The sequence below is a fragment of the Alexandromys fortis genome, unplaced genomic scaffold (genome assembly GCF_014885135.2).
Source record: "Alexandromys fortis isolate MF-2015 unplaced genomic scaffold, M_Fortis_MF-2015_v1.1 scaffold_99, whole genome shotgun sequence".
NCBI classification, from domain to species: domain Eukaryota; kingdom Metazoa; phylum Chordata; class Mammalia; order Rodentia; family Cricetidae; genus Alexandromys; species Alexandromys fortis.
In genome coordinates, this window is record NW_026067982.1 from 6,372,311 (window position 1) to 6,384,907 (window position 12,597).

Genomic DNA, 12,597 nt, shown 5'->3' on the forward strand with positions numbered 1-12,597 from the left:
CTGGGTATTTGTACCACAGTAAACTGACTGAATCTCTACAACAAAATTACAAAATCTATGCATCACCCAACTTGGAGACATTAAAACAAGGCTTAAAGACATACCGCCTCCATAGGGCTCCAAGACCTGCCTCCCAAGCAAGGTACGTGTGAGTCCCGGGGCTAACGGCAGTGGCTCCTACCGTGACATTCCCCCGAGAATACTGTCTTTGTACCCCTTTCAACTCACACAATCCTGAGCCCCTCCCTTGAAAGTCCCTAAGGAGCCAGTCAGCCTACAGTGAGCTTCATCGGGTCTTTCACTTACAGACCCTCCTAGCCCACTGCACCCTGCCTCCGTGCTGGGGGGTGTCCATTTTTAAGCCCGTTCTCAAAGCTCTCCTCCTTCCTACTACCTGTGGAAAGCCTCAAGGCTGAGCAACCCCCCTCCTGCTAACAGGAGACAAGATGTGTCCACCAGGGAGACTGCCGGGCAGCGGGCAGCAAGCCTTCTTCCTCAGCCTCAGCCCTCCTTCTTCCTGTCCTTTCATTCTCTCTCTTCCTAGTGAGAAAGCAGAGAAAGACCATGCTGTGGGGAGACTGGGTCTGTGCTCGCTAGATGCCAAAACAGGAGGGTGGGCTGGGTGCCTCTCGGAAGGTCCGTGCTCTCCGGGGCAGTGGGGAAGCACACGACACTGCAGCAAAGGTGGGCAGAGAAGAACACTACCATTTCCCATCTGCCCGATGGTGCATTAACCAGAGGTGATAAACTGAGGCCGTCAGGAACTGCCTCAGGACAGGTGTCTTACTAGGAGCCCTACAGGTGGATGGATATAAATGCTCCTGCGCAGTTCCAGCTGAGGCTAGCTCTTCTTCCTCCCAACAAGACGCTCTGGTCAGATGTACCAACATCCCATCTCTCTCTCTTTCTTCTTCTTGCACTATGTATTGAGCCTAGGGCCTCATCTATACTAGACAACACTCTACCATGGCATCCTCTTTACTTTTTCTGAGAGAGTCTCATTAACTTGTTCAGACTGGTTTTGAACTCACTCTCTAGCCGAGGCAGGCTTTGAACTTGTAATCCTCCTGATTCAACCTCCCAAGTAGCTGGAATGACAGGCCTGCTGCCACCAGGCTGACTTAAACCACTTCTCTTAACCTTGGGTCACTCTATTTCGTTTAAGCAAAAGTTACAAACCTCTTCTTGAAGCTTTGAGTTCGTCTTTTCCAAGCCATCTATCTTGGTCTGAAGATCCCCAACCGTGCAGCTGGAGAGAATAAACACACGATAAGTCTAACTTAAAGCAGTGGACTGTTCCCAACTGGTGAATGAGAAGGGGGAATCCTGACTTCCTCCATGAAAGGGAGGCGCAGGACTGCTCAGAATTCTGAGGTAGAAACTCAGTTCGTGTTGATACTGAAATAACAACAATCAAAAACCACTGGCATCTGGGCGGTGGTGGTGTGCACCTTTAATACTAGCACTTGGGAGGCAGAGGCAGGCAGATCTCTGTGAGTTCGAGGCTAGCTTGGTCTAAAGAAAGAGTGGTCAACTTGGTCTGGAGTAGTCGGGTCAACACAGAGAGACCTTGTCTTGAAAAGTCAACAAAACACAAAACAAAACAAAAAGTCCAAACCCACCGTTAATAAATCTCACCCTCCAAATAGTCTACCTATCCCATTACTTGGTTAGCTCCAACATAACAGATGGTAAGAATCAAAACTGTATTGGCAGCCATATTAAACCTTTATGTTTTGTTTCCCTATTTGAGACAGGGTTTCTCTGTGTATCTCTGGCTGTCCTGGAACTCACTCTGCAGACCAGGCTGGCCTCAAACTCAGAGATCCGTCTTCCAAGTGCTGGGATTTAAAGGTGTGCAACCGCCACGCCCAGTCAAGATCATCAGGCTTAAGGGTGTCTGATCCCCTGGAATTGGAGTTACAGGTGATTATGAGCCTTCACTCACTGAGCTATTTTGCCAATACCCTTTAATTTTTTTTGTTGTGTGTACTTTTGTGTGTGTGTGTACATGTGTAGGCCAGAAGCTGACACTAAATCGTTCTTCACCTATTTAAAAAGATTTATTTTAGCTAGGCAGTGATGGCGCACGCCTTTAATCCCAGCACTCAGGGAGGCAGAGGCAGGTGGATCTCTGTGAGTCTGAGGTCATCCTGGTCTACAGAGTGAGTTCCAGCCAGAGCTACACAGAGAAACCCTGTTTTGTTTTCTTTCTCAGCTTTATATTTTTTTTTAATATTTATTTATTATGTATACAATATTCTGTTTGTGTGTATGCCATTACAGATGGTTGTGAGCCACCAAGTGGTTGCTGGGAATTGAACTCAGGACCTTTGGAAGAGCAGGCAATGCTCTTAACCTCTGAGCCATCTCTCCAGCCCTATATTTTATTTTTTATTTTGGTTTTTTGAGACAGGGTTTGTCTGTAGCTTTGGAGCCTGTCCTGGACCTAGCTCTTGTAGACCAGGCTGGACTCGAACTCACAGAGATTGTCCTGCCTCTGCTTCCCAAGTGCTGGGATTAAAGGCATGCACCACCACTGCCCGGCTCAGATTTATTTTTATGTTTATGTGTTTTGCCTGTATGTATTTCTGTATGTGTACCTAGCAGCTAAGGGGCCAGTAGAGGATATCAGGGCTCCTGGTACTAGGGCTACAGATGGCTGTGGTCCACTCATGTGGGTGCTGAAAACTGAACCCAGGGCCTTTGCAAGAGCAGCAACTGTTCATAACTGCTGAGCCATCTCTCTCCAGTCTCGCCCACTAAGCCTTCCAAGACAAGGCCTCTCACTGAATGCCCAGCTCACTGAGTGGCTAGAATGGTTGGCCAAAAAGTCCTTAGGATGTGCCTGTCTCCATGTCCCCAAGGCTGAGGTTATATATGTACACAGTGGTGCTCAGCGTTTTATGTGGGCACTGCAGATCTGAACTCAGGTCCTTGTGCATGTGCAGCAAGCTCCTCACACACTGGGCTATCTGCCTAGCTGCAAGACAGATTTTTATTTATTTTATGTATATATAAATTTTTCCTACATGCACATCTGTACTAAATGTGTGCCTGATCCCTGCAGAGGTCATAAGAGGACGTCTGATGCCCTGGAACTGGAGTTATAGGTGATTATGAGCCAGCACACAGATGCTGGGAACTGAACCCAGATGCTCTGGAAGAGCAGTCAATGCTCTTAACTGCTGAGCCATCTGTCTAGTCTTGCAAAGCTAATTTTTAAGTCTTACTTATACTTTTCTACATTTTGAAACATTCTTTTTAAAAAAATAGTTTATTAATTTTTTAAAAGATTTATTTACTTAGGTTTTTTGAGACAGGGTTTCTCTGAGTAGCTTTGTCTTGGGACTTTCTCTGTAGACCAGGCTGGTCTCGATCTCACAGAGATTCACACCTGCTACTGCCTCCTGAGTGCTTGGATTAAAGGCTTTTGCCAACATGTCCCACCTATATCTATCTATCTGTCCGTCCGTCTGTCTATCTATCTATATTTATTTATTTTGTTTGGTTTTTTGAGACAGGATTTCTCTGTATAACAGCCTTAGCTGTCCTGGAATTTGCTCTGTAGACCAGGCTGGCCTCAAACTCACAGAGCTCCACCTACCTCTGCCTACCAAGTGCTGAGATTAAATGTGTGTGCCACCACTGCCCAGTTTAGATTCAGTTTTTATGTGTATGAGTGTCCTGAATATATGTGCCATCATGAATATATGTGCTCCACATGTGTGCAGCACCTAAGAGGCCGGGTGTGTGTGTGTGTCAGATCCCCTGGAGCTCTGGGCTACTGTGTGGATGTTCTGCAAGAGCAACGAGGATTCCTAACCATTTAGCCACCACTTCAGCTTAAAATATTAAAAGTAATATTTTAAGTTACTTTTATACTATAAAAAATGTAAAGAACCTGCAAACAGGGCTGGAGAGATGGCTCAGAGGTTAAGAGCACTGACTACTCTTCCAGAGGTCCTGAGTTCAATTCCCAGCAACCACATGGTGGCTCACAACCATCTGTAATGAGATCTGGTGCCCTCTTCTGGCCTGCAAGTATACATGCAAGCAGAACACTGTATATGTAATAAATAAATAAATCATAAAAAAAAGAATCTGCAAACAATAGGTTTGATGATAGCAGCAAACCCTATGAAAAAAGCAGGAACTTAGGCAAACCATCTTTGTTGTAAGCATTTTAAATGCACCAGCTCACTTAATTTTCCCCATAACTGGAAGAGGTAAATTATTCTGTTAGACGATTAAACCTAAGCATTTATCTTTTTAAAAAAATATTTATTTATTTATTATGTATACAATATTCCATCTGTGTGTATGCCTGAAGGCCAGAAGAGGGCGCCAGACCTCTTTACAAATGGTTGTGAGCCACCATGTGGTTGTTGGGAATTGAACTCAGGACCTTTGGAAGAGCTGGCAATGCTCTTAACCACTGAGCCATCTCTCCAGCCCCTAAGCATTTATCTTAAGGAACTTACATATATGCATGCATGTATGTATGTATATATGTATGTATGTATGTATATATGTATGTATGGATGTCCTCTCTTACCCAACTTTTTCTTTTCTTTTCTTTTTGGGGGAAGAGTAATGGGATGGAACATAGGTCGTCTCTGACTCACAACCCCAGACTCCCCCTGCCTTTTTTTTTCTTTTCTTTCTAATTTTAAGGTTTTAAGCCAGACATAGTGGCACACGCCTTTAATCCCAGCACTGGAGAGGCAGAGGCTGGTGGATCTCTGTGGGCTCCAGGCCAACCAGGACTACATATTCAGACCCTATTTAACACACACACACACATCTGTGCACATGTGTGCAGGTGCCAACGGAGGTGCCAGCTCCCTCTGGAACTGGCAGTTGAGAGCGGCCTGAGGTGGGTACTGGGAACAGAACTCTGAGATCTCTCTCGTCCCTTCCTTCTTTCCTTCCTTCCTATTATTTGTTTCCTTTCCGGAGGCTGCCTGCCCTTTGTATCTGCCTCTCTGTGCTGTACAAAGAAAGCCAAGGAGGTGCCCAAAGCTGTTCGTCAGGCGGGCGTCCTCTTCCAGGCCGGACACGTGAATGTGGCTTAGGTGGTTACAGTTTTCTCTCGGCTTGGATAAAACTCGGTTATGACAGTTAAAAGATGGATCCCTGCAGAGCTCAGTGCAATAACTGGAGCTGCTGAGGAGCGGGCCTTACCTCAAGTGCCGATTCAGTTCTTCCACGTAATTTTTCTGATCAAGGACATCGGTAATTCTTTCGTGCCTTGTGAAAAAGAGTACACAAAAATAAGGACTTCTTGAACTCATGTCAAACCATTTGTAACAGTTTCCCAATTTTCTTGTAGAAACCAAGAGGCAGTCAGAGCTACGGATGGGATAAACAGAAAACAGGGCTGGACTGAGCTAGCAGCAGGGCTTGAGGACGGGCTGCCCTGACAGCAGGAGCCCTGCAGAGACGGCCCCAATCCCCAGACTGCCTGGGCTGCGCAGGGAGGGCAGAAAGCCATGGGCCTTTGTGCATGGTAAGCACACCTGCCTGCCGCATGCAATGGTTCTGAAAGTGGCTGATGACACAGCCCTAGTCCACAGAAAGAAAAGGATACACATAAGGAAACAAAGACTTTTCAGAATACAATAGAGCAATCTACAGGCCAGGGACGTTTGAGTAAAAATGTCGTCTCCATTTGACAGTCAAGCCTTTCTCTCTGATTAACTGATTCCTTTTTTTAAAATTCCAATCATTTAAAAATGTATGTGTTATTCTGGTGGTGATGGCGCATGCCTTTAATCCCAGCACTCGGGAGGCAGAGGTAGGTGGTACTCTGTGAGTACGCGGCCAGCCTGGTCTACAGAGTGAGTTCCAGGACAGTTAGGAATGTTACACACAGAAACCCTGACTCAAAAAAGCAAAAAGTATGTGTTTTCCTGTTTGTCAGTGTATGCACCATATGCAAGTATCTGTGGACGTCAGAAGAGAATGCCAGATCTCCTAGGACTGGAGCTCCAAGTAGCTGTGAGTCACCTGATGAGGGTGCTCTATAAGAGCAACGAGTGTTCTTAGTCACTGAGCCGTCTCTCCAGCCCTTCCTTTCTTTAAATAACATATGTGTGTGTGTTCGTGTGTGTGCGCACATGTGTGTGTAGGTCAGTGGACAACTTGTCAATTTGCTCACTATGTGGGTCCCCGGGATTGGACCTAGGTTGTGAGGGATGGCAGCAGGCACCTTTACCCACTGAGCCGTCTCACTGCCCTTCTGGGACCTCTTTAAACACACACTGACATATGTAGTTACCATTTCATGCCATTCAAACATTACTGGGTCTGTTTCTCAGTTGCGACTGTTTTATCTTCTTTTCCCTAGTCTTCATTTTACATAGCTCTCCAAGGTAACCCATAGTAATGGCTTGTTGAGTGTCCTTTTTTGGGTATATAGCCATCATATCTAGCTAACATAAATGTAGTACATATATTCATGTACTATATATTGAACATTTTTGGCTTATAGAAAAGCAATACGTATATTTCTTGGCATGATACTTTTCTCATTCCATCATCCTCCAGGCAAATTTCTCAAAGTCTACAAGAAGCTCAAATTTACTCTTTATGTCTACAAAACACATACAAAATAAAACTGAAGGACCGATGGAATGGTTCGGCGGGTAAAGACTTGCTGCGCGAGCCTGAGGATCTAAAGGTGGCGCAGAGTACCAGCTCCACAACTGGAAGTGACCACAGCAGCCTCCGATGGTGAGGGGTGGGGCTAGGCTGGAATGGGCAGAGGAGGTGGGCATGAGAAGGGATCTCTCGCATGCATGCTCTCTTCTGAGCTCAACTCCTGAGACAGCGAGGATGCACGCCACCAGCTTCACCTCTATAGTTAAACTAACTCAACAAAGCTAAACTGCAAAGCAAAACGAAGCCCACATCTTGCCAGCTGGTGAAGAGCTACCAGCAACACAATACTCACTCTCTGCCGCTGTCCAGATCTTGCACGTCCTTCAGGTAGAGGGAAAAGTCGATCACTCCAACCTACAGAAACCAAGGTCCCAGGCTCAGACACATGGCAGTCTTCGTTCCTGCAAACCTGTGAGTCTGAACTCGCAAGTTCACTTCGCTTTGGGTGCATGCACCCAAAGGAGGATCATGGTATTTATAAAGAGCAGCAAAGACTTGGTGGTCCAAAGTAACTTAATTTTATTTCTTTTATTTTATGTGCATTGGTGTTTTGCCTGCATTTATGAACAAAGTAATTTGAAAGAAAATGGGAGAGGAGAGAGGGAGCATATGCTAGATTTCTAGGCTAAAGTGACACTCTTGTTTATCTGACACTTCTTTTTTCTTAAAGATTTATTTACTTATTATGTGTACAGTACATGTATCCTTGCAGGCCAGAAGAGGGCATCAGATCTCATTACAGATGGTTGTGAGCCACCATGTGGTTGCTGGGAACTGAACTCAGGACCTCTGGAAGAACAGTCAGTGCTCTTAATCACCGAGCCATCTCTCTAGCCTCTTATCTGACACTTCTAAGTCCTTCTTTCTACACCTGTCTAAGTTGGCATTTTTTTGGGGGGGTCAACTTCACACAAGCTAGATTTATTTGATAAGAGGGAACAATTGATAAAATGCTTCTGTGGGCAAGCATGTGGAATTTTCTTTAGTGATGATTGATGTGGGAGGGCCCAACCCAGTGTAAGTGGTGCTACTGGGCATGTGGTCCTGGATGGTATAAGAGAGGCTGATACGAACCACAACAATGACCAGAATGTTACAACAAGCCTAAGGATGCAGTAGTGGCACAGATACCTCAGCAGTAACCAACTGAACTAGCTGAAAACCACTCAACAAGAAGGGAACCATGCCTGGTGCTGGAAACCTAGCCAACTACTCTGGACTAGTGAAGTCATGGATCTTTGAGAGGAACCTACAACCACCACTTTACTAAACCAGTATAAATCCTAACTACATTCTAAATGTTTATCCTTATACACACAGATAAGTGCCGACCTCACCCCCATTAAGACAACTTCTCTTTGCAACAGATGGAGACAATTACAGAAAACCACAACCAATCAAAATGTAGAGTTGTGGAGCCCAGTCCCAATGGACACATCTACAATATAAGTCCCGCCCTAAGGCGCAGGGATCATCGTGAAAGAGGGGAGAGAAAAACTTTAGGAGTCAGAGAAGCAGCGAGTTTGCTGTGAGATTGTGTCTCCAAGGAGTGTCTGAAGCCATACTTATGAAGTCTCATCAACATGGCTGCCTAAACATGAGTTGAACCAGACAACAACAACAGACACGCTAATGTGCATGGGGTGTGTGTGGAGGGGGAAGCCAGCGAGGCTAATGTGCATGGGGTGTGTGTGGAGAGGGAAGCCCGTGGGGCTTCAGCCTACACAAAGAACTCCAGGCAACTAAGGAATGCCGAGAGCTGGAGAAAGTCTTCTTCAGAGAACACATACCAATTGTTTATCTAATACTAAATGATCAGCCCTGAAAACACACATACAAATAACGTTATACAGACTGGGCAGGTTGTATTTATGTATTTAGGAATACACACACATGATTTTTTTTTTAAGGGAACACAACCTTCAAAGAAAGAACAAAACAAACAAGCAAAGAGCCAACTTTGTGTTTTACTAAACTGTGGTCCAAATAGGAGGATGACCGTCTCCCAGCTCAATCTATGGGGAACACAGGCCTAGGAGGAGACAGAGGCCCACAGGAAACTCAGTGTAGTTTTCCTCCTAAGCAGAAGCACATGATTCAGGGGTATAGGAAAAGAATATGACACAATGACAATGGAAGACAGCAACAGTACTGTATGGGAAAGCCACACACTAACTGTTCTGTTTGAGTTAAAACAGGTGCCAATCAAGTAAGACATCTGATAGCATTCAATGTTCACTTCTAATAAAAATAGAAGTTAGAAAACCAGAATAAAATTGTGTATATATTTATATTTTTCAGAGATATCCATCTGTTTATCTATTTATGTATCTATCTGTTGAACCTGCTTGTATATCTATGCACCAGTGCATGCAGTGCCTGTAAAGGCCAGAAGAGGGCGCTGGCTCCTCTGTAACTGGAGTTAGACAGTTATCTGTCACGTTGGGTGCTGGGAATTAAACCTGGGTTCTCTGGAAGTATAACCAGTGAGCCATCTCTTCTCCAGTTCCATCTCTTTCTTTCTCCTTCCTTCCTTCCTTCCTTCCTTCCTTCCTTCCTTCCTTCCTTCCTTCCTTCCTTCCTTCCTTCCTTTTTCTTTTTCTAGACATGGTTTCATGTATCCCAGACTAGCCTTGAACTTGGCTATGTAATGAGAATGACCTTATGATCTTCAGCTTCTGATCTCCTGGCTCTACTTCCAGAGTGCTAGGATTGCAGGCATGTACCACCATGCCTGGTTTATGGAGTTAGGAACGGAACCTAAGACTTGTGCAAGCTCTGCATGCACTCTACCAACTGAGCCCCACCCCTGGATCCACCATGTTACTTCACTCTCCTGAGACATCCCCAGCAGCTTTCCCACCTCCCCAGCCCCGCAGTCTGCCCTAACCTCTACCAAAGGCCTCTTGCCTTCTGCTCCTTTCTTAGGTTCAGCACATGTCTGCAGATTTCATGTCAAAAATTCCTGGTCTGATTCATTCCATCAAAGCCTAAATCCCATAGTACCTGAGAATCCAAGTCTTCTCCCTTTAAGCAGAGATTGGCATCCAGAACATTGAGTCCCACCAGCAGGCCGACAATCACCATGCCCTCTTCCTCCATCATTAGTGCCTCAGGCTCATAGAACTCACTGCAAGAGACACAGGCCAGGGGCTGCTCAGGAGTCCCTTTTCCACTACCCTCACCCAGGCCAGCGGCCTTGCCACCTGGCTTCCTGCTCTGCCCTGGAGCGAGGGACCCTCAGGGAGTTTCCTTCCTCCCACCATGTCCACTGCTTCCTCTTCTGCTATGGTTAGATCTAAGTGTCTCTCAAAGACCCACGAGGTAAAGTTGCTCCCCAGCTTGGTGCTGTTAAAAATGCAAGCGGGGCCAATTGAGAACAGCAAGGTTGCTGTGGGTGTGCTCTGAAGGGGGCGTGACCTTTGCCTTCTCTTTCTCATTTTGTGACCAGGAAGTCAGCAGTTTTTATTCTACCTACCACACGCCTCCTTCACAGTCTATTGCCTTGCCACAGGCACAAAGCAAGAGGACCAATTATGGACTTAAACTGTGAGCCAAACAAGCCTTTTCTTTTCCTTTCACATACGTACACCTGTTTGTGTGGGGTCATGTATGTGGATGCACATGCGCATATGTGTATACATGCCAGAGGTCAACCTCAGGTGCCTCAGAAGCCCAGGGCTGGCCTGGAAAGGGACAGTGGACAGAGGCACCTGCCAACAGCCTGAAAACCTAAGTTGATCTCTGGAGCCCACTGGGCTGAAGGAGAGAACTTAGCTGTGTGTTGTAGTGCACATCTTTAATCCCAGCAGAGGCAGAGGCAGGAGGATCTTTGAATTTGAGGCCAGCCTGGTCTACAGAGTGAGTTCCAGGACAGCCTTCAAAGCTACAGAGAAACCCTGTCTCGAAAAACAAAAACAAAACAAAACAACAAGATTTATTTATTTTACAAGTATGGTGCTCTATCTGCATATATACCTGCAGTCAAGAAGAGGGCATTAGATCCCATAATAGATGGTTCTGAGCCATCATGTGGTTGCTGGGAACTGAACTCAGGACCTCTGGAAGAGTAGCCAGGGTTCTCAACTGCTAATTCATCTCTCCAGCCCTTAAGTTTTTACTAATACTAAGAAATACACACTTTACAAACTGGATATGAAATGTCCCTAGTTCAAGATATTTTATTCTTGTTATCATCTAATTTGGTAAGTATCATTTTATTGAAACTTAATTGAATGGGCTGCCAGTTACCAAATTATAAGTATTAATATTCTGGGAGATTATCTTCATAATTTCAAAGCTGTGAGTCTCATTTACAATGCTTCTGAGATATCGAGGCTCAACAGAGAAACACTTCAAACCAAGCCTCAGAGCACTGACGACTAGTCATGATTTCAGTCTTAGCTCTGAACATTCCAGTTCCTTTATTTCCCAATGATCTACAGGCTACGCTGCTACTACAGAGTAAAAGACAAACACATGTGGAGTACCTTAAGAGATGCTTATTGTCTATGAGGACTTTCAGATAATCTGCCAGCTTCTTTTGCATGAGAGCAAGATAAAGCCAAGCTCTGCCTCTTCCCACGGCTGTCCTGGAAATCAGAGAATCAGACTGGTAAGGCATAACAGCAACAAATACAGAAGGAAACAAATTATCTGGGTGAAAACACACACACACATACAGAGAGAGAGAGAGAGAGAGAGAGAGAGAGAGAGAGAGAGAGAGAGAGAGAGAGAGAGAGGAGAGAGAGAGAGGTGGTAGTTTGGGGTTAGAGAGGTTCCGTGTGGGGAGAGAGAATGCTTACTGTACAAGCTAGGTACTTTTTGAATTTTGTACATTAGGCATTTCAAGTGTTCGAGTATCATAAAATTTCTGAGGCACGGACTCATACATGCAATTTTATGTTTGTGCTAAAATATGATGTGAGATATACATCGTGGGCTGGAGACACAACTGCAATTTCCCTGATTCCCACACTCCACCTGGAGTGGGTCCTTCAGTCCTCTGCAAGAGCGAGAAGCACTCTGATTGCTGAGCCATAGCTGCAGCCTCAACAACAAATTTAAACTACGTGAACCATGTGGCACGAGGCAACTGCTGTCTTCGTCCTGAAGAGCAGGAGTCTGAGGTCCAGGAAGTTTCAAGTTTTAAGGTCACGTGAATAGTGTGCAGCACAGGTGGGATTAGATTAGAGCCTAAATTGGGTATGGTTCCTGCCAGAGTGTTCCAAACCAGAGGAGAATTGAGGGGAGGCAAACAGCAGAGAGTAAAGAGCAAGCGTTCAGGCGATATCACTACTACTTACTCACTTTAGTTCTGGAAGATTCCTGACACTGGTAGCTATATCTGATGCTTCGGGGCAAAGTTTTTCCACCAGCTCCAAAGGCCCAAAGAAAGATTTATTTTGGCCAATGAAACTCTTCTTAACTAAAAGGAAAAAAAAACAACACTGTTAGACACAAGAACAGGGCGTAGTTTCTTCTGGGGGCCCATAGTCTCTCTTTCAAAAGCCAGGCAGTGTGTCACAGCCCCACACTCAATTCTGTGAGCCACACTTTTGGACTTACAGTGGCCACAGAACAAATCAGCTCTGCTTTCCTTTGGCAGTGAGCTTCCTCTGTCATCGTGTTCTTTCTTCAAGAACTTGCTGCTCTGGGAGTCCTAGGTCATCAACTGGGACCCTCCTTTGCACCTGTAGCTTACCTATCAAAGAAGATGGACCTCACCACTCGGGGCTGGGCACCCTGCATACGTGCTTTGGCAGCTGCTGAACTTCTTATTCGTGAGTCAAAAAAATTAACCTTTGGAGCACCCACTACGGTTTTCTCTCATCATAACCTGTCTAACCTCTTAACCTACAAAGGTCTACAAACCCTACCCCCTTCTCGAGTTCTTTCCCTTCAGGTGGCGCTGATGGAAGATACTCCCCT

The 12,597-nt window shown here is 45.4% G+C and overlaps 1 protein-coding gene across 1 annotated transcript in view; it reads right to left on the reverse strand.

Annotated features, from left to right (window-relative positions):
- Rufy1 (RUN and FYVE domain containing 1) overlaps positions 1-12,597 on the reverse strand; it is a 47,796-nt gene that overhangs the window by 24,359 nt on the left and 10,840 nt on the right. Inside the window, exons 3-8 of the mRNA XM_050158462.1 lie at positions 11,977-12,094; positions 11,157-11,258; positions 9,673-9,796; positions 6,959-7,020; positions 5,188-5,253; positions 1,180-1,249 (exon numbers count right to left, since the gene is read on the reverse strand). Coding sequence (XP_050014419.1) covers positions 1,180-1,249; positions 5,188-5,253; positions 6,959-7,020; positions 9,673-9,796; positions 11,157-11,258; positions 11,977-12,094 — 542 coding nt within the window. The remainder of the gene's footprint in view (positions 1-1,179; positions 1,250-5,187; positions 5,254-6,958; positions 7,021-9,672; positions 9,797-11,156; positions 11,259-11,976; positions 12,095-12,597) is intronic.